General features: G+C 49.5%; 9 protein-coding genes across 9 annotated transcripts; 4 read left to right on the top strand and 5 right to left on the bottom strand.

Annotated features, from left to right (window-relative positions):
- Nucleotides 1–145: 145 nt before the first annotated feature.
- N7511_003619 (Sm-like protein LSM2) lies at nucleotides 146–624 on the bottom strand (the record flags this gene model as incomplete). Its single annotated transcript, XM_057126044.1, has 3 exons — nucleotides 146–177; nucleotides 305–555; nucleotides 611–624. 3 exons carry the CDS (start codon nucleotides 622–624, stop codon nucleotides 146–148), a joined length of 297 nt encoding a protein of 98 aa, XP_056984934.1.
- Nucleotides 625–974: 350 nt separating this feature from the next.
- Nucleotides 975–2,504, bottom strand: N7511_003618 (purine-cytosine permease family protein; the record flags this gene model as incomplete). The annotated part of the gene is made up of 1 exon (XM_057126043.1): nucleotides 975–2,504. The coding sequence occupies one exon, from the start codon at nucleotides 2,502–2,504 to the stop codon at nucleotides 975–977; it is 1,530 nt and encodes a 509-aa protein (XP_056984933.1).
- A 643-nt stretch (nucleotides 2,505–3,147) lies between these two features.
- On the bottom strand, nucleotides 3,148–3,843 carry N7511_003617 (MARVEL domain-containing protein; the record flags this gene model as incomplete). Its single annotated transcript, XM_057126042.1, has 1 exon — nucleotides 3,148–3,843. The coding sequence occupies one exon, from the start codon at nucleotides 3,841–3,843 to the stop codon at nucleotides 3,148–3,150; it is 696 nt and encodes a 231-aa protein (XP_056984932.1).
- Nucleotides 3,844–4,296: 453 nt separating this feature from the next.
- N7511_003616 (glycosyltransferase) lies at nucleotides 4,297–7,072 on the top strand (the record flags this gene model as incomplete). The annotated part of the gene is made up of 5 exons (XM_057126041.1): nucleotides 4,297–5,141; nucleotides 5,192–5,352; nucleotides 5,433–5,766; nucleotides 5,822–6,172; nucleotides 6,244–7,072. 5 exons carry the CDS (start codon nucleotides 4,297–4,299, stop codon nucleotides 7,070–7,072), a joined length of 2,520 nt encoding a protein of 839 aa, XP_056984931.1.
- Nucleotides 7,073–7,930: 858 nt separating this feature from the next.
- N7511_003615 (uncharacterized protein) lies at nucleotides 7,931–8,893 on the top strand (the record flags this gene model as incomplete). The annotated part of the gene is made up of 1 exon (XM_057126040.1): nucleotides 7,931–8,893. The coding sequence occupies one exon, from the start codon at nucleotides 7,931–7,933 to the stop codon at nucleotides 8,891–8,893; it is 963 nt and encodes a 320-aa protein (XP_056984930.1).
- Nucleotides 8,894–9,668: 775 nt separating this feature from the next.
- On the bottom strand, nucleotides 9,669–12,665 carry N7511_003614 (uncharacterized protein; the record flags this gene model as incomplete). The annotated part of the gene is made up of 1 exon (XM_057126039.1): nucleotides 9,669–12,665. The coding sequence occupies one exon, from the start codon at nucleotides 12,663–12,665 to the stop codon at nucleotides 9,669–9,671; it is 2,997 nt and encodes a 998-aa protein (XP_056984929.1).
- Nucleotides 12,666–14,390: 1,725 nt separating this feature from the next.
- N7511_003613 (Zn(II)2Cys6 transcription factor) lies at nucleotides 14,391–16,914 on the top strand (the record flags this gene model as incomplete). Its single annotated transcript, XM_057126038.1, has 4 exons — nucleotides 14,391–14,821; nucleotides 14,894–15,005; nucleotides 15,061–15,674; nucleotides 15,741–16,914. 4 exons carry the CDS (start codon nucleotides 14,391–14,393, stop codon nucleotides 16,912–16,914), a joined length of 2,331 nt encoding a protein of 776 aa, XP_056984928.1.
- Nucleotides 16,915–17,903: 989 nt separating this feature from the next.
- Nucleotides 17,904–18,822, top strand: N7511_003612 (ribulose-phosphate 3-epimerase RPE1; the record flags this gene model as incomplete). Its single annotated transcript, XM_057126037.1, has 3 exons — nucleotides 17,904–18,146; nucleotides 18,249–18,500; nucleotides 18,562–18,822. 3 exons carry the CDS (start codon nucleotides 17,904–17,906, stop codon nucleotides 18,820–18,822), a joined length of 756 nt encoding a protein of 251 aa, XP_056984927.1.
- Nucleotides 18,823–18,998: 176 nt separating this feature from the next.
- On the bottom strand, nucleotides 18,999–20,154 carry N7511_003611 (uncharacterized protein; the record flags this gene model as incomplete). Its single annotated transcript, XM_057126036.1, has 2 exons — nucleotides 18,999–19,871; nucleotides 19,939–20,154. 2 exons carry the CDS (start codon nucleotides 20,152–20,154, stop codon nucleotides 18,999–19,001), a joined length of 1,089 nt encoding a protein of 362 aa, XP_056984926.1.
- Nucleotides 20,155–20,794: the final 640 nt, after the last annotated feature.

The following is a 20,794-nucleotide window of genomic DNA, read 5'->3' as shown; positions in this document are numbered from 1 at the left end:
TTGATTCGTTTCGGTAAGGGACAAGATGAAGGCCTCGGGGAGTTGGTCATATGGTTATCTCGTCTTTTTTGAACCCCATCTAATGGCGTCAACAGTAATGCAGGGTTCGATGCGTGGTATATCGTAAAATCGAGTTCAAGGTCGTTTAGCGTGCTTTGCCAGCCTGGTTGGAAGCCTCTGTATTGAATGTCAGGTTAGCCTCAATCCATACAGCTGTCATGGTCTTTCCAGAAACGCATTCGCATGATGTCGAATACACATTTTTCCATCGTGGTTTGAGCCTCTAAAAGCATGCGCAACTCACCTCGCCGTGTGGCATCCTCCAACAAACCCACATCAACTTCCGACCGGGGCAACATCACATAGCGCACCACACTGCCTCGGATGAACATGTTCTTCACTGAAGAGAGGTGAGGGTACTTGACAAGATCCAGCACTTCAACATCGTCGAGCTTGATGTTCAGGTATTGGTCGACCGACTTCAAGATTCCACGGATGCGGATGTCATTCTTGAGCTCAATGGTGACCGTCTGGTTTGTCAGAGTCTTAAAGAAGCTGTAATCATTGAAATGTCAGTTACAAAATATCATGCGACAACCGGGTGACCTACCTGAAGAAAAGCATGGTTGCGGTGGCGTTGAAAGCTTGGAGGGGTGTGACGGAGAGGTGCGACCGAGTAGAGCGGTTATTCTGCCGAGCCGTCGGGCGGTGTGCAGTGACAGCTTTGGATCTTCTACACAAATATCTCGTCAATATGGGTACATAGGGGTACACAATAATAGTGACAGGACTGTTGTGTAAGAGACAGCTGATCTTTTGAGAGATAATGATACGTTTATTGAAAGTCTGTTTCCAACATTTTACTCTTCATCGCAATGAAAATGATGAATATATATGTTTCTACCAAGTGCCGCTTCACAGTAATTTTACTCAATTGATATGGACTCTATGTCTAGGTGACATTGCTACAATGTTTACAAATGCCATAATTTCCGTTCCCATACTCTCAAAGGGATATAGAGCACCACAGACATCACCGCAGCCAGAATCCAGCTTATATCAGTACCCTCGGCTGAGCCACCTATCGCAGCGGCAATGGGACCTACCCACCATTGTTGACTCATGGAGATAACAGCAAGAACTGTTGCAATAACCCAAGAAACAGATGCGGAAATTCCATGCGGAAGCATCTTTTGATCGTTCCACGCATCAAGGTCATATTGGTAGCCACTCCTCCAGACGTAATGCTCAGCGAGAAGAACAACACAAAAGGGAACAGTCCAATACGCACATATCAACAAAAAGTTCTTCAAAACGTCCTCCAAATAGTTCCTAGCGATTATAGCAATCGCCAGATAGCACATACTACCGACCAATGACCAAACTAGACGAGGCACAACAAGAAGCCTCTTTGAGACCATTTGCCCCGCCAGGCCCAGGGAATACACATTTGTTGTTGTGACAGCAGCTGCCGACAAGCCGAGGAGCACTTCAATCAAGTATCCCAGGCCACGGACGCCAGGGTGTATATCTTCAAAAACAGAGCCAATGAGCCCGCCAATCCCACCTCGGTCGTATGAGGCTTTGAACCGCGGATTAGGGCTGAAACAGAGTGATCCAATCGCAGCGCCCAATAGCTCGATCGATATTTGGCTAGTCAAAAGGCCAGCATAGGTCCATGAGAACATTACATTGTCACTGACTGTCTCGCGTATATAGACACTATAGTCTGCCGCTATCGTCGCCCAAGCAACTTCAAATCCAATAATGGCAGTGCTGAAAGAGAGGATATGTGAGGATTCGGTGGACCCGTGGCCCATAGGCACATTAATGAAATGCCGAGCTCCGAATCCCGCAGTGATAGCCAAGCAAATGATTGTCACAATCCAGCAATATCTCGAATATTTATGGAGTACTCGATACCCAAAGAAGCCAAGAATGATAGCCACGAGCCCAATAATGAGTATAGACACTGTCATTGGTAGTTTTCCGCCCCCAGCGTCATGCAGCACCGCCGCGCCAGAAAGTGTGTTCACGGCGGCCCAGCCAAGGGCATCAACCAGATTGAAGACAGCAAGAATCTTGGAAGGCCACCATCCAAAACAATACCGGGGGACAAGCATGGTGCGAAGCCCGAGTTTAGGACCAAAACGCACTGTAAGTGCTGGTACGGCAGCGCCGATCAAGTTGAAGAAGATGATAGCAAGACAGGAGTCCCACCAGCCAAGTCCAAATGTTGTAGGACCCAAGAACCCAGTTGCCAGAGTGGACATATTGCAGTTTGCAGCAAAGAACATTGTAAACAAGTCTCGAGGGGATTGGTCGGTTCGCATGTCCTCAGGAACGCGTTCAACGCCAAATTCCTCCACTCCGATCGTTCGGGACCAGTTACGCGCTTTTAACCAGAATTTGTTGGGAGAGCAAGGATTGGAGGCAGGCTGAGTCCATTTTTCCAAATTGCTACTTTGTCCTGAAGAGAGCGTGACTTCGTTTTCCGGGGCCATGGCGAAAGTGAAGCCTATAACAGGGGCCAGCGTGTGTAGTGACACAAGAGGTGAGATTGAGAACTGAAAAAAAGGCGACTTGCCAAAATTCATCCATGCCACTTGATTGGAGATTCCAAATCACTCGCGAGCCAGATGCATGTCACCCTCGATTCGAGGAGCCAAGGGGTTGGGAAAGCAGCCAGATGCATACAAGGGCTGCGATAATGCAGGCCGATACCCAACACAAAGAAAGGAATCCTCTATATTCTTTACCTTTGCAATATACAGGTGATAAGTCAAGTGTATACGACCATGAGAAAAGAAATTCTAAGCATCAACTACAGCGCTTGTGCAATCTAGTGCTTGTGGCTCCGAGAATGTGTGTTTCCGACAACATGTGACGTTAGACCAATGACAACTCTCGGATCATACAGAATGCCATCGATCAATCTAGTTCTGAGTATGTTATGAATCTGTGATTTTTACGACCTTGGAACTGATATTTCCTCTGATTGATGGCTTAAATCGACGATCACCTGCAAAGAGACAACAAGGCATTCTATAAACATGACAAGAATACCAATACGAACTGAAGAACATTCCCAAACCACATAAAACATAACAACATTTCCCAAAATACCATGAGGCAGAAGTGATCGACTTAGACCTCAAGCGTGGTTTTCTCATCTTGTTCGAAATTCACGTTGCTCACTGATGCAGGAGGGGCAGACGGAAATTTGGTGTACTTGGGTGGACACATATCAATAGGCTCGTCACTAATCTCCTTTATGATGTCTTTTTCACTCGGCAGTGCTTTTTCCTCATTGGAGTTCCCAGTATCGGGTTTGATGAGTTCTTTGGGAACATCCACGTCCGTCCGTCGAGTAACTTTTCGAGTCCGAATACACCATGCGATACCGAGTACAGTAGTCGCAAGCCAAAGCACCATATTGACCAAATCGATCCAGACCGCAGCACGCATACGTGGGACTGATAATGTCGCGTCTTCATATTCGGCTTTGTTACCAGAGATGTAGACCGACCCGAAGACACCCACTTGGGCAAGCCAGAGGACAAGCAGGACTCCATCCCAGGCCGACCATGCAACTTTGGTCACAGTAAAGAAGCAATGAAAAATGCAAGTCAAGACAGAAAGGGCAGCGACAAATTCAGCGTAGATCCATTCTGGGTAGGCGTGAGTCTTGGTTTTTGTGGCTTGTGCCAGATCGACTCCATAAAGACCAGCAACGGTGACAGCAAAGACAAATTGAAGAGTGCGGAGTGCAGCACGGCTGATTACTCCACAGAGTCCCCTTTTGTGCCAGTAGTGATCGATTCTTCGCGTGGGTTTGGCCATGGTGGGAAGTGCGAGGCGTAGTATAGAAAGAAGGCTTGCAATTAAGAGGTACTAATATAGAAGCGCAGAAAGAAAAAAAGACTAAGAGACTCTCCCGATGCTTAAATAACCAAAAAGTCTTCGGCATATGTGCAGCTTTCTATTTTAAACACACAGTTGAAACCTGATCTGAAAGCTTCAGACCGTGCATTTCCGTATCAAGAAATTCCATCGTATCCGTAGGTGAACCATGCACGACGCAGCCAATCAGAGCATCCAAAACGGCAGAGTGGATCCCAGTCCAGTAGTTAACCACGGAACCGTCGATCTTCCCCTTTAGGGTTTTATACTTGGAACTCGATTCGTCGCCATTTGAACGTGTTGCATCCAGTTTCGATTCTTCACTTGACTTTCTCACAATTCATCCTAGCTCTACTCTGTAGATCACTCAATTGATCAGACTACCTTGCAGAAATGACCAACGCGAGACAAACCGCGACATCAGTTGATAATGACGACCCTCCCCCGCGATACAACGCTTATTGGGGTGCAGAAGATAGACAAGCTAGACATGAGCTGTCTTTGTCTGAGCCGCCATGCTCCACTGCACCATTGCCTAGTCTTTTCCTAACCGACGATGGCCGGGTGGACATGCGAGTTGGATCCCGATTTAGCCGCAACCTGGAATGGTTGATGGATGCCCAGCCCACTGAAGCGGAGTCATCTCGACCGGCAGCTGCAGCTCCTACATTAGCAGCTCAATTTAACCTTGGTCTCAATATTGTCATCCAAGTGGTAGGTAGTCACGGTGACGTACAGCCCTTCGTCGCCCTGGGCGAGGAGTTGCAAAGACATGGACACCGCGTGCGGTTGGCAACACATGCCAAATTCGAAGCATTTATCAAGTCTGCTGGACTTGGGTTCTTCCCTATTGGCGGAGATCCTGTTGAGCTAATGTCGTACATGGTGCGCAACCCGGGATTAATTCCGAGCATGAAGAGTCTGTTGGCGGGCGATATTCAACAAAAGCGAGCCTCAATTGCTCAGATTCTACAAGGCTGCTGGAGGTCTTGTATAGATCCAGATCCACATAGCAAAGAGCCTTTTGTCGCAGATGCTATCATTGCAAATCCGCCAAGCTTTGCCCATCTGCATTGCGCACAAGCCCTTGGGATCCCTGTTCACCTTATGTTTACCATGCCCTGGACGGGGACCAGAGCTTTCCATCATCCGCTTGCAAACCTGAAGTATCTTGGAAGCGATCCTACAATAGGGAATTTCATCTCCTATTACTTTGTTGAATGGATCACTTGGCAAGGGTTGGTATTTTGTTGCTCGTCGAAATCAGGTTTGTGCTAAATCATTACAGGTTAGGCGATCTGATCAATGAATGGCGACGAAATACTCTAGAGTTGGATCCTGTGCCGGTCACGGAGGGTCCAAACCTACTCGAAACTTTGAAAGTTCCCTTTACTTATTGCTGGTCCCCAGGATTGGTTCCAAAGCCAGAGGACTGGGGCTCTCATATAGGTAACTTGACTGGACATGCAATATAACAAGATGTGCTGATGGACCGTAGATGTTGTTGGATTCTTTTTTTCGTGAGCCAGTGGCTTATGAGCCACCGGCAGAGCTCGATGCATTTCTGCGTGCAGGACCATCACCCATTTACATCGGATTTGGCAGCATAGTCCTCGAGGATGTGGAGAAAACCACCTCAATTCTCCTGGATGCAATTCAAATGACAGGAGTGCGTGCTATAATCTCTGGGGGTTGGAGTGGGCTTCATGGGCGAGACACTCCTAATGTCCACTACATTCGGGACTGCCCACATGAGTGGCTATTCAAGCATGTCGCCGCCGTCGTTCATCACGGCGGTGCGGGTACTACGGCATGTGGTCTACGGAATAGCAAGCCTACTATTATTATTCCGTTCTTTGGAGAGTAAGTATGGCCACTTTGAGCGCATCTACTTAGAACTGACCAATCATGTGTTTAGTCAACCATTTTGGGGCAACATGGTCGCTGCTGCTGGGGCTGGGCCGGAGCCTATCCCCTATAAGAGCCTGACAGTGCAGAGACTAGCAGACGCAATTTCTTATTGCTTCACCCCGCATGCTGTTAGCGTAGCTCAGTCGATTGCGGATAGAATCCAACAGGAATCCGGTGTCCGTGCAGCAGTAGATTCGTTCTATGCACATCTGCCACAGAAGATGATGCAATGCGACCTCATTCCGGGGCAAGTTGCAGTTTGGAAACTAAAGAAAGGAAACCAGACACTCAAACTTTCGAATTGCGCCGCATTTGCTTTGAATAGCCAAGGGCGATTTCAAAAGAAACATCTCCGAAGGTAAGTGATGGATTCAAAGCCTGCGACTCCTCTAGTCTGGTGCGTGCCTGAGCTAACCGAGAGACAAAAAGATATCAGAGCAAGCCTTTCACGATCGAAACTCAATGCTGGGACCCATTTACGGCCGTCTCATTAGCTTCACTGTCAACTTTCAGCGGTATGGCCGATGCCACAGCTGGCATCTTCATCGACCCTTACAAAGAGTATAAATATCTTCGATCAATTCGAAACTCGAGCCTTTCCGGCCCGACCGAGGTGGCTTCTACAACAGCCATTGCAGCGTCGACAAATCATCTTGATGTCAATGTGGACCCGGATCATCCTCCGAATGATCCTGAATACGCTAAACGGATGGCACTAGCCTCGGCAATCAGTCTGGGGAGATTTCTCGGCCGATCTTCACGCGGTATGTTCATCGACCTGCCACTAGCAGCAACAGAAGGGATGCTGGCCATCCCCAGGCTTTACGATGCTCGAACACGGGAACATGCTCCTGTGCGAGGATGGAAAAGCGGTGCAGCCGTGGGGTGGTCGACCTTCAGCCATGGTCTGTATGAAGGCTTTACGGACATCTTCGTGCACACCTACCATGGCAAGAAGAAAGAAGGGCCGTTTGGAGTAGCCAAGGGATTGATGAAGGGGCTCACCAGTTTGACGGTCAAAACCGGAGCCGCTACGATCGGCCTTGTCGCTTATCCAAATCAGGGCATGTATCGTTCTCTTCGAGCCCATTTGAGAACCGAAATTACTAAAATAATTGTGGAGGCCAGATGGGTTGAGGGAGAATGGCGTATGAATGAGGAGGCTGTGACTGTTGACGTGGACGTGTTACTATCTGCCTTTGATGATCTGTTGGTGACCCGAGACAAAGCACGCCGAGCACGCTGGATGTTGGGCTAAATTGCAAATGTCTTTGAGGCATGAAGAATTAGGCGCCCTGAAGTATTTCCCCTGGGCCCACAAAGACAGTCTAGGCTAAGCCCTAAGAGATGTTTCATGTTACTATATAAATCTCCGTACTCGTATTCGCGGATCTTTAACCAGTGGGGCTGTGGAGGATCAGGCAGCGACTTCTGCAAATGCAGTCAGCTTATTCTGGGACGAGTTTTTTAGCTTGACGCAGGAGATTTAATTTACGTATCGTCAAAAATTCTATTTCTTCAGGTACGATATGATATGGGCTCAAGGATGTGACTTGATAGGGTCTACGCTCAACCGGCTCTTCAAAGCCGTTTGCTGCAAGGGTACGGAGTATACTGTAGACTGTCAGATGCGGGTCTCTCCGCTAGCAGTCTGGTATACGAAGTAGCAGAGGAACGAAACAAGCCACACTCTTGCAATGTGACTGCCTTGTGTTGACCATGCAACGTGAATCCACTTCAAAGGGGCCTGTTAGTTAGAGGCAGTGTCAACAGGATATAAAGAGACAATTGGGTCTCATGTCAAAGAATCACTCAGAATCATCAATTATAATCACAATTACAATTACAATTCTGCTATCTACCCTTTTCCGCCGGGATGGGCAACCCAACTGGAGTCTCGATTGATGCAACACCTTCGTGGATGTTATATTCTCTACATTCATTACATCCTCATGTCATTCCGACAACAATCTCATTGATCTACCTATTCTGCACGGGTTCAATATTCTTCGATGTGGTCCATCATTTACTTCATCGTTGCAACAACTCATCGCATCCTTTATTACAACGGTTAGCCCGTATACACCGCTACCACCATCTCTACTATACTCGGCATATGGATTTCAACGAGAAATACCGCATGCTGAATCTGACGCAGGCATTGCCTCTGGAACTGGTCCTACAAATCATTGGCACCGTACTAGGATACTGTATTGTTACCTTGGTTGTCCCGAATGGCCGTGCTTGGATTCCACAAACCCACCTATGGTCTATCATTGGGTTTCAAGTTGTGAAGATGATCTTCGTCATCCTCACGAGTGGTCGTGACTCGAACCACATTATCTACGAAACTGCGCCCAAGGACCCCAATTGGATCTTCGTGGGCCCGGAATTCCACGCTCTCCACCACGTCTACCCTGATCGATACATGGGATCTTTTGTCAAACTGTTTGACTGGGTATGGGGCACCGCCTACTCCTTCCGAGGAAAACGCTTCGTGATCACCGGTGGCGACGGAGCTTTCGGGCAGGCCATGCGGCAAGAGCTAGAACGCGAAGGGGTGCAAAATATTCGCAACTTGAAATTTGGAGAGGATTGGGATCATGAACACTTTGATAAAGCAGCCTCGGTGCTTTCGACTTGCGATATCCTCATCCTAGCGCATAGTTCCAAAGGAGACGATGCAATGAAGTCGAATTGTGATTCGGCCGTTCGACTAGTGGAGCTATTCAAGCAACACAGAGAGAAAAACACATCCAAACCAACTCTTCCTGAACTGTGGTATGTGGGAAGTGAACTTGAAATGCTCTCCGTTGGAAATGCGGACTTACGACGCTTCTCTGACTCCAAACGACGCTTCCTGCCACACGCGCGTTCATACTATGATGATGCCGATCTACTTTACCGTCACCTCGTGCCATCTGCTTTGATTTCCGCTGGTTGGGCGGCCAAGTGCTCAATGTGGTGGATCCGGAGAGGCGCTCGCTATATTCCTGTCTCGAGCACTGGGATTGCCTATCTAAATTATTTTAAGTTTATGTATTGGACTCCTTATGAACAGGACCAGGTCAGATTATGAAGATACCCCGATTGAATATGAAGTTCACGTTATACTATCTTGTTTTTACTATTTTTCTTTTCTCTCTGAAAATAAAACGGTAGCTTAATCCCCAGATTCGCGGCCAGGCCTGCGCCCATCGTGGCGGATGCGTGTCTTGCAGAGCAACGGATGAGCAACGGCCAATTGATTGCGTGCTTTCAAATTGTTTCTTCAGTATTTTCGTGGGGTTCGGTGATTGCCCGCCATGGGGGCTCGACTCTGTCAAATCAATTGGAGGCCAGATGAAAGAGAGGCGTTCCACAATGCAGGTAAGATATTTACATTAGCGCCACGGGCCTAGCGCAGGTCAGAATAGACAGATCAGCTCGGTGTTTTGTCTTAAAATGGGGCCATTTTCTTTGTGTGTACTCCACTATGAAACGGGCTTTGTCCAACTTAGGAAAATGAACATAGACACCCCTGTCACGTTGAAAAACAGCGTGAGCTTCTGTGTGTGTGATAGGTGGTAGATCAGGCACCCGTGTAAGACTAAATATCGTGACTTTGTAGTATAATTTGCAGTGATTCAGGTTTCAAAGGAGACAGGGGCGCCTCTTGCAAGTCATTCGCATTCACTGAGGGGGGAAATGTACCCATCGTTCGATAAATGGTTGATCTCAAAGTGTATGATAAATATCTGGAAGCTGAAAGGACAGGACGTGTATGTACGGGATATCAAGGTAATTACATTAAGAGTCAGCCACCAGGGCCGAACCAAGTAGATAAATAGCATGCATAATCATGACCATCCAAACTAAATTCCAGAGGAACGACCAGCATTCCTCCTAGGCTTCATAGCCCAGCCAGACAAACAAGTCCAACCAGCACCATTCTTCCTCCCCTCATCAAAGACAGCCCCGACACCCTCAAGCAGCTTGGATCTCTCACGACCCATTTCCGCCCGCAACTTCACCAGCCAGGACTCCCACATCCATCCACCAATCAGACCAGTGATACTGGCGGTATCGGCGGTGCTACCAATTGGCCCTTGCACGGCTTCGTATTCCTCAATTTGACTCTGCACACGCGGGGCGGGGGTCTCACGTGGTGGTTCGCGCTCGACAGGCTCCGTGCCCATGGGAAGGAACATCCAAGCGCGCTTTGTGCCAGTAAAGCCGGTGTTGTGGAGACGAGCAAGGAAGCTCTTTGAAGCGACAGGGTCGTAGCCGCGTTTGCGGAGATTGAAGGCCATCTCCACAGATGTTGCTGAGGCGTGAGGTCCTGCGCGGGAGATTTCGGCGTCCAAGACTTGGAACTCAAGATATCCACCTGGCTTGAGGCAGCGCATACATTCCTTGAGCACAAGGTCGTATTCATCGCTATCCTTGTCAGAGGGACATTCGGTCTTGAGCAGGGCGTGAAGGGAGCGTGCGGATATCACATCGAACTGATTATTACCAAAGGGAAGCTCCCAAAGGGCTTGGACGGTGACCTGGCGGTGATTGGGTGGGCCTTTGATAGCGCTGTTCACGATTTGTGTCTTAGATGACACCGTGTAGACCTTGACATTGGGGAAATCATGAGCTGCTTGCCAGGCCCAGTCGCAAGAGGAGTGGCCCCCGAGATCAAGGATTCGGAAGCTACGTTTGCCTGGTCCCTTGGTTGGGCTCGGCTTGGAGGTGGTACGTGCAAGCCGGCGCTGGGCAGGGCTTATCAGGAGTTTACCGCCATTCAGAGACCGAAGAGCGTCCATGGCCCACATAGATTGACAGAGCTGGGCGAGGACCAGCTGTTCCTTCTCAAGCTTGTCAAATTTGGCCTTTTCAGCGAGCTCAGACGTGATCACCGAGTTACGAGGAGCCTTCGCAAAAGGACCCTTGTATGCAGGTCGCTCTGGGCGGACCAGCTCATATTTTCCCATTAAGCAGTTAATGTGTAGGTCACCCATTCCAAGACGCATGGATTGAACGGCATCAAAGCGCATGTTCCGATGAAGGAACCCATCAGTTATGCTAGACCGTTGCCGAATAGATTGAAAGCCTTGCCAGTAAATAGAATCTTTACTCGCAAGGATGGGTGGCAAGGGGCTCAATGCCTCCGGAATTGCTTCGGAGAACCGGACCATCTTCTTGGAAGTTTCTTCGGTCTTTTCTTGTACTTGAGGCTCGACAGCTATAGTCTGGTCCTCAGTAGCCTGGGCAGGCTCAACCTCGTTGACCGGGTTGGTCTCATTGAGAGCTGAGAGGTAGGAGGCCTGGGCAGCCAGCCAAACACTGGTTCGGTCATGATTGTCAACTGCACGGTGCTGCAGCTCTTGGTCATAGAGCTCGTCGTACTCGTATCCGTTTCCTGAGCGAGGGATCTCCTGCACTTGAACAGTATCAAAGGCCGCGCTCATCGGACTATCTTGATAAATGGACCGACGGGTTGGTGTCTCACAGAGGCGAATTGCAGTAGGCGGTCCTTCTTCATCACGAACAGCGGTAACTGGGTCTTCATCGACAGGACGTTCGGGCCAGTCAACCACTTGTTCCACAATTTCCCCCTCCTCCCGACGCCATGGCAAGTTGTAGAACCCCTCTGCCGCTGCTGACGTTGGCTGGTGGTTGATGTTTGGGATGGACCAGGTATGGCGGGCGCGCGGCGCAAGCGAGGCAAAGAAACCACCAGGTGACGGAATGCTCAGGTCACTGAAGCTGTATCCAGACAGCTCAGAGGCCGGGGTCACCCCATCGGCACTACGTGGACGACTGGGAGGTGCCTGAAGCTGCCACATCTCGCCATTCCCCTCGGAACTTTCAGACCACGAGTCCGGTGTTCCATCCAGACGAATATGGTGTAGCATGGCCAGAGCCGAGTCGGGCAGAAAGACACCTTGATTCGTGGGGGTGGACTCGCGCATTGGCTCATCGTTCAACTGCAGCGATGGCGAGGGCGAGGGCGAATATCTCTGAGCAGCGGAAGGAATCTGCGGGAAGTTTCCCAAAACATGGCGCCAGTCCTCATGCGAGCTCTCAATGGCGATGGGCTGTTCAATATCTGAGCTGCCATCTCCATTGTCCATCTCACTATCACTTCCATCCAGGTCACGTCGAACATGTATATCATGCGCAGTCCAATTTGTATCTGGTAGGGACTGAGAATCCGGCGTGGCCAATCCACTGATGACTGATTCCTGGTCTGAAGAGATGCTACCATCGAGCGAAGGGGGAGCGTGGTATGCAGGTACAGCGCGGCCGAGCATCGATAGAGCTGCAGGGGATACAGGGATCTTCGGTGGAGGAGTCGGCGGTACTGGAGAGCTCTTGTGACCTCCAGTCATAGATGGCCATCCTGTCGGCGAGGGAATCTCAAGTGTGAGAAGGCGTTTGCGACTTCCTATTGAGGTCACCGAATTCCGAGTGATTGGTGTCACCAAACTTGATGGCCGAGTGTCGGGGGAAAAGCACGAATCGCTGAATTCCGTCTCATTGTCATCCATATCATCATCTGTGGCGTCGTACAGATCATCATAGCCTTGCGAATGCCGTTGCCATTCCGTGTCCGCTTCTGAGCAGCATGATGAGGTTGTCCCTGCAGAGAGAGGCGATCTTAGACGAGCGAGACGTGCATGCGTGGGCACTGAGAGACCGCTTGTCTTCAGCCTGAGCTGCGGGCTGATTGCTGCTGGCGTGGGTCTAAGGAGTGACGCCTTAGGGCTTGCCTGTGCAAAATGTGACTCGCGTGTATCCTCCATTATAGTATTAAGCACCGTCCCCCGGGCCTGCCGGAGGGGCGGACATCGAACAGTCGAGCGAAATGTGTCGGTCATCTTGTCAACTGGTGGATGCTGGTTTGTGTGAATCACAGTATCTAGGGTATCTCAAGTAAATAAGGGAATACCAGACACCGATCTACGGGTCTGATCAAGAGAAGGTGTAAACAGAATAGAATGAAAACAAACGAAAATGCACCAGCTACCAGAGCAGGCACAAAACACAAATCAACAGAACGCTAGACTTCCCAGTCACGGCACTGAAATGCCTATATAGTGGAATGGGCGCTTTGCACAGCCGGTCACCAGCCGGGGGAGCCCAATGAACAGACGATCCTTGTTCACAGATTGTCATATTGTTGCAGAACTACTGCAGTATTGGGCACACTTAGTCCAATAACCCCGGTCGCGACGGTGGCTCGCCACGATCTGATTGGTGGTAAGCAAGTGGGCGCATCGCCTTGAACCAGGGTGGTCTCCTCGCGTGAAGGAGCCAAGGTCGTTTTCTCAGCAAAAGACAAATGGCTAACTAGAAAAAATGGCAGTGAGGGCGAATGAGCATCGTGGATGCAGTGATGAACCTCCGGGGGTCAAGGGATGCAGTGTGAAGAGGCCGATGATTGGCGCAGCGTAGCCGCCCAACTACTATCTTTAGGGGAATTAGCGGCTTTTTCGGTGTCAGTGCCACCTCATTTATGCCGCATTCCTCTTGGATTCGGACAGAAACTGGGATAATTAATGCATCCATGATCGGTGAGCCGGACAATGAGGGGAAATGGGCGCCAAGTCGAGAGTAATGCACCCTAAGGCATTGCCCAAAGTAATTATAGAAATCTGCTAATTGTCTGCATGTAGTTGATGTGACTGGAATGTGACCTCAAGGCGCGTAGAGAAGTTAATTCTTCATCACAGATTTATCTTATCTTACTTTCGAACTATACTGGCGCTACTATACAGTAGACATGACTCACCATCACCTTCTGGTTTGGCCTGGTCAAGTCCAAATTTCTCCAGAGGAGCCAGAGGAGAACTTTTGATATGCGACAATCAAAATGACCACGCCACACACATGCTGTAGTCATGCTCACAGTAGTGTCGCGCTTTGTCGCATAACTTATGCAATGTTGAACACAGGCGTGCTTGTCTAGGCCGGGTTATAGGGTACTTTTGGAGATACTACCGGTTGAGAGAGAATGCTGGATGATGTGGTCAGACAGCCGAAAGCATCCCAGCAGAGTCCCTTGCACAGTACTGTGTAGTCCTACCTCAAGAACCCCTGGGTTAGGGTTATTCGTAGCACTTACTCGGGACCGTACGTCAATGACGTCACGAGGTGAGGTATCGCAAGCCACAGTGGCTCCCGAAAGAGCAGATTTTGGCTCTTCGCGGTGAAAGAATATTTCTAGCACTTTCCTCAAGTCAAAGGATCCCATGGCTTCCGGTCCAGAGGTTTCTATCTCTACGGAATATATATAGTACCCCCATGCCCCCCCTCTCCAGCCACTGCATGGCATTTTCTGTCCATACAAAGCAACCCCCCCCCCCCAACAGGATTGATGAATATACTCTTCTATCCTGGGACGAATACTCAATTTCTATTGTTATTGCTTTTATTGTTTCTGAATATTCCTTTGGAACTTGGACTTTGCCGGTCTGCTTATTGGGGAGATTGGCAATTGCAACAAGAGGGTTGCCGCAGAAGTGCAGTGTTGCACCCAGAATACCCTATACCTGTTTAAACAAAACTGAATCAAACCCAAGCCTTATTGAAGGGCTAACATGATGTGCTCAAAATCGTACTGGAAGCCTCAACATGAGGCTGCTACGGCAAAAGACTTGCCTCAGACGCCTAGTTCTCAAAGTGCCCCTCAAACTCCCACGAGCTCTGTTGCCCAGTGTGAGTTTGCTCAAGCAACAGAGGAACCAGTGAGTCCAAGTTTACCCTCGGAAACACCATTGGTCACGGGCGCTATCTCTTCAAATGGCCATATGACCCATGTTCTCCGAACACGGGATGGATCGAGTCCAGAAGGCGCCACTTCTCGGGAGGTGACGAGCAATGATGTGCCACGTAGAGGGCGAGTGGTGCGGGCATGCGCAACATGTAGACAGCGCAAGGCAAGATGTAGTGGAGAAATGCCCGTATGTCTGCAATGTCGCCGACTAAAGGTGATTTGTAGATATCCATTGGGTTGGAAGCTGGAGATTGAACGGTAAGTGGTGCGCATTTATCAGATATATCTTGACTGGATAACGTTACTGATGTAGGTGACCGGGGATTATAGGGAAATTGATAGTCTCTCTACAAAGATCAACGAATACAGAACCTGTGTTCAAGATCTTCTAGATACTGGAGATCCACCTACTGGTTATTGGGTACGTTCTCTGTTACGAAAGGTATGTTACCTTCGGCAAAACCTCCACTATAACCTTTACTAATGATTTATGATAGCACCTTTTGATGGAGGACACACATCCCAAAGCAGAGGTTCCAGATCAAAAAGAGATCTCACGCGCCACAAGACAAGGGGGAAAGCGTCGTCTGAGTAAAGGAGGGCGAATACGTATGGAGAAGGGTGCACAAGGAGTGAAAATCGGTCAGAAGCATGGCGATTTGCTTGCGGAAAAGGACCTACCTTGGGGCGTAGTGTCTGGCCTGAATGATCTCTCCATAAACGTCCCCACAGCAGTGGACAGATACTGGCTGCCTCCTCGTCACATTGCGGATCAGCTTATTGAAGACTATTTCACTACTGTGCATCCTGGGTTTCCGATCCTGAGTAGACCTGAATTCCGTGCTCAGTATTTGAGCGCGTGGAATAACCCACGGCCACTCGGGGACAAATGGCTGGCAATATTGAACATTATATTTGCCATCTCAGCCAAGCATGCCTACTTGACGGACGCTTCGTGGCGTGGATTGGACAATGACCATCTGGTGTATCTCACTCGAGCAAGACTTCTGAGTATGACGGAAGTAGAGCTGTTTGGTCGTCCTGATCCCCAGCAAGTACAGATTGAAGGCTTGATTGCTTTCTATTTACTTGCATCTGATCAGATTGATAGGTAAGTGCACTTGATCTCTCTCACTGTCAGTTCTAAAGGAGTCAACTAACCAAATGGTCTTCATAGGGCATGGCGAATCTCGGCAATAGCCGTTCGATCTGCTGTTACTCTTGGGTTCAGCGAAGTAGTATCTGATACCAGCACCAATGAGGTCAGAAATAGGCTATGGCGGTGTCTCTATAATCTGGAGCAAATATTAGGTCATATAACTGATCGTACAATCTCCATCTCGGAGAGACTTTGCTCTACACCCCTCCCACTACCTTTTGAAGAGGAGGAATTCGAGCAAAATTCCGCAGCTTTGACGCTGCTCAGAAGTCCCATGATTCGGCATGAGCGAATTGATCAGATCATGTCAAGCTCGAGGACTTTGCCAAATGCCGATAACAATGGTCATTGGCGACTCAGGCCACCAGATGATGCTTGGCTGAAGCGCATACCAGCCAATTCCGGTCTCTATTATCTCTTCTATTCTGACCTTACCATTTTGCTTCAAGCAATCATTGATAATCGCCATTCAACTGCCACATGTGCAAAGAAGGACAGTCAGATTGATGATCTACAGTCTCAGCTCCAATATTGGAGACGAAGTCTTCCGCCATCACTCGACTTCAATCAAGTGGAAATTAGCAGCGGTGTGAGCCACGTGCGGTACAAGCTGAGTCTTGCATTCCAGTATCACAGCACCTTGATTACCCTGGGCCAGTCTTGGCTTCACCGGCGAGGAAAAGATGAACTCAGCAGCATGCCACTATTGAGCCATGAAATGGCGATGCTGACACTAGACGCTGCCATGCGAACCTTGGACATCTTTCCTTGTGAGCCGAGTGTTGCACGGCTCTATCAAATGTGTCCGTGGTGGTGCGTTCTTCACTACCTCACGCAGGCAGCAAATGTTGTTTTGCGTGAACTTTCCCTGAGCAGTGTTCACATGCCTGACGAAGAGCTGCACCTCGTTTGGCAAGCGAAGAAGTCGATTCGTTGGTTCCATGCTATGTCTGTCTACAGTCCTGGGGCAAGACGTTTGTGGCAGATCTGTGACTCGGCTTTTCGCAAGTTAGCCAGCCGAAAGTTGTACAACACTGAAGACATTCCATCTACGCCAATTGAGCCCACTTTTTCCACTCACATCAGCTCAAGGCAACCAATCGATAATTTTGTTTTGTCAGATGAGGCAGACGTTGGATATTTTGGTCTCATGATGAAAGATATCAATTTGTCAAACTGGGACGAGTTATAGTATGTCGCAAAATATCTACCTTGGCTAAAATGTTTTGGCCTGGCTATTAAAAGTTTGGATTTTTGAGTTACGAAAGGAGACTGTTCATCTCATTGAACTTGAACCTAAGCCAAAAAATTATATAAATAATATAACATATGAAAAATGTTACAAGGCCTTTCGAATCAAATAATTTATTATGATCATCTTTTATGTAAAATGTTGAGAACTAGAATTGTAAAGCGTATCGTTGAAAAAGGTTGGTCAAGCCCGGAGCAGTGTGCCCCGACTAGCACGTATGGCCCGCTTTCCAACACAGTTCAAGCGCGATATGTGATCAGACAAAAGAACGATGATTGTGATAGCTATGGATGTGCCAGGCGAGCAGAAACGATCCCGGGCTGCGAGGCGTTGTAATGGAGCTACGGTTAGCCACTTGCGGTTCGAGTGTAGCCACCATCACCAAGTAGAGTTCAACATGACCAACGCGATAGTACCCAATCACATACAGTTTGTATAGTACATGGTTACAAGTGGTCAGTAATTCGAGACTATATCAGACTATGGGGCGAGCAAGAGGCCGAGCAAGAGGCCCGAGTGCACTGTTAGGACTCAAGCAGTGATGAGAAGATGATCTATGCAGTCCCCATATTTTGTTTCCTGTCAATGACAATGAGAACTTGCACCAAAATCACCTAACTCATAAGTTAATAGGGCCATGGAGATCGTGAGCCCCACGTGAGAGTTAGAGCCCTTATCGGTTCTCAAAGGAAGTCGGGAGAAGAGGAACAGGAAATGGAAGAATGAATCAAGAAGCAAAAGAACGAAGAAAAAAAAAACCAGTAACTTATAGAATAATTGAACAACTCTGACATCGTAGGTGATCTCCGCGAGGAACAGCGTACGATGAAACCCACCTTTGCCACTGTACAGCTTCAGAACATCGTCATCTTGTAATTTTTCTCTATATCTGCCCCTCCCCCTCCTTTTCCACCAACACATCATTCACAATGTCGCCGCCAGCCATCATCGCCCCCTCTATTCTCAGCGCCAACTTCGCCAATCTCGGCCATGACTGCTCCAAGAAGATGGAACAGGGCGCCGACTGGCTACACATCGACATCATGGATGGCCACTTCGTGCCTAACATGACAATCGGCTGCCCGGTCGTCTCGCAGATCCGTGGCTGTGTCGACAGGCCCCTGGAGCCCGGCAGCCGGGGCACCTTCGATTGCCACATGATGATTATGGAGGTTCGTTGAATATTCCCGCGCGGATCCGTGACTCCGCAAGCTTCAAGCTCCGGCTGCAACGCCAATGTGAAGCTCCCCGCTGACATTCTCTCCACGAATTAGCCTCATAAATGGGTTCGCGAGTTCAAGAACGCCGGTTGCGACCTTTACTGCTTCCACTATGAAGCTGCTGTCTCCTCCGTCGCCGCGACCGACCCTACCGATAAAGAGACCACCGAGCGTACCAGCCCCAAGCAATTGATCCGTTATATTCACGATGAGGGTATGCAGGCCGGTATTGCTATTAAGCCCGATACACCGGTCGATGTTCTGTGGGATATCCTGGAGAGCGAAGACCCCGCCGAGCGACCAGACGTGAGTCCTGATTTGAATTGCTCTTCGTATGCCCCCAATTCACCTGAACTGACGGAAACAGATGGTGCTTGTCATGACCGTGCACCCGGGCTTCGGTGGACAGAAGTTCATGGCTTCTGAACTGCCCAAGGTTGCGGCTTTGCGCGCTCGATTCCCCGAGCTGAACATCGAGGTTGATGGAGGTCTTGGTGTCGGCACAATTGACCAGGCTGCGGAGGCTGGTGCGAATGTGATCGTTGCGGGTTCGGCAGTCTTTGGTGCTCAAGACCCCGCCGATGTCATTGCCAAGTTGCGAGAGGCTGTCCAGAAACGTCGCAGTTAGATACCTATAAAAGGGGGTTTGGTGTTTGGGCCTTTTGTTCCTACAGTAATTACGAGTGATGAATGGCATTGTACATGGGTGTCTCCATGGAGTTTTGATCTATTTGCGCTTAACACGAGCAAGGGAATTGTTCAATGTACAGGGTTCATAATCATCGAGGTCGTGAATGCATCTGCTTAGTCCTTAGACTCGGCCTTAGCACTTGCATCTTCCTTTTCCTTGGCCTCTTCAGGCTGAGACTCATTGGTCTCTTCAGGCTTAGATTCCTTGGCCTCTTCAAGCTTAGATTCCTTAGTCTCTTCGGGCTTACACTCCTTGGATTCATCCTCCGCATTCTCCTTGGCCTCAGTCGTGGGTTCCTCGGTCTTGACTTGCTCAGCCGCGGCTGCCATTTTGGTATCGTTCACATCTTCAAAGAGCGGTGTCGCAACCTCTTCAATTGTTTCGGATCCTGTTTGCTCAGCAGCCTGCTTGCGAATAGCGTCTAGGTTGGCGGTCGGCTCATCGGCAGTGATAGAGGCCCGGATCTCGCGCACAACCTTATCCTGCTCATCCTTATCCGTTGTCGAGATGATAGAGCCGCGATGGTGCCCGACCAGTCCAAGTTCCTCGGCATTCGCCGCGTGGAAGTTGGCTGACGACACGGCCGCCATTTCAGGAACGAGAACAGGACGTTTGCCAGCCTTGGGTGAATCTGGTGCAGTGTCTGGGAGCTCGGCGGCGACGGAGCCGCGGTGCCCACGAGGCGCGGGCTTCTCAGTAGGTTCCTCCTTCTTCTCGTCGGATTTAGAGGCGGCCTTGGATGCGGCTTCCGAGCTGGCCTGGCGCAATGCAAGCACCGCCTTCTCGTCTTTCTTCTCTTCAGTCTTGGCCGGCGGGCTTTGTATCTTAATTGTAGAGGGCTTGGGGGTTGCGGGGACGGGCTCGGTCTTATTCTCGGTCGCGGGGGTTGGGTAGCTGGTTGCTGGCATTCCACCCAGGTCCTGAACGCTAAGCACTACCAGCCGGAGCTCGCCGAACTCGTTCCATTCTTCGATCTGTTCTAGGTCCTGTGGGTGGAGGTTAGTGGTGCTGTTGGGAGCAGTGGTAGCTGTCATGCAAGGGATCGTCACATACTCCCACAATGTCGCCGTGTTTCACCAAGCCTGGGAGCTTCTTGCCCTTGGAGCGGCGGCCCCAGAGTTTCCGAGCCGCATCGTCGGTGGCAACATCAATAGCACGAAAGGGGAGCTTGTTTGCTTTCAGAATTGTCTCGATACGAGCAGTGGCGGTGACAATGTGCGATGACCCCGCGGTCAACGACGTGTACAGGTAGAGAGTTGGGTCGGACATGGTGTATGTGTCGAGGGTAAAATGAGAGAAGAGATGAGGGGGTTTGAATATTAGCGGAAGTTCTGTTGCCCTGTTGGACTTCAATTCAAAGCTCCAAGTGGAAGATCGAATTTCCCCTGAGGCTTATGACGTTATCACGTGCAGACTACATAGATCAAACTTGATCGAACGCAGTCTCATCTCTCACTTATATTCGCATTTTCTCCTTTTCTGCAGACTACCATGATGTAGCCTTTCTTCTCTTTCTCTCTCCACAATCTGAGCTGTACCATGTCTCCAACATTTACCCGCCCTGGCAAACGGCTCCAGCGTGGCAACTTGACGTCAGTCCAACCTGATTCCAAGTTTGGGGTCAGGTAGGTCCAATTGCAGTCTTTGGTGTGTCAATTTCAGTTTGAGATGCTAACCCTTGCTGAATATCGTGGCTTCAAGAGAGTTTGGCTGTGCTCTGCACGTCAGCTCTATAGTCCGTCGCATGTCTACAGCATCATGGAGCGCACCTGACCTACATTTAAATTTCAGTCCCGATGCCCTTCGCTCTGATCCATACGTAATCGGATCCAGTCATTTCCTGCATCTGACTCCTCTTTTTACCACGGCTCCAGGCATCGAGCCACTTTTCAATACGGGGAAATCATGA

The sequence above is a fragment of the Penicillium nucicola genome (assembly GCF_028828085.1).
Source record: "Penicillium nucicola strain IBT 29836 chromosome Unknown utg000003l, whole genome shotgun sequence".
Lineage (NCBI taxonomy): Eukaryota > Fungi > Ascomycota > Eurotiomycetes > Eurotiales > Aspergillaceae > Penicillium > Penicillium nucicola.
This window is presented reverse-complemented; position numbering and strand designations above follow the sequence as displayed.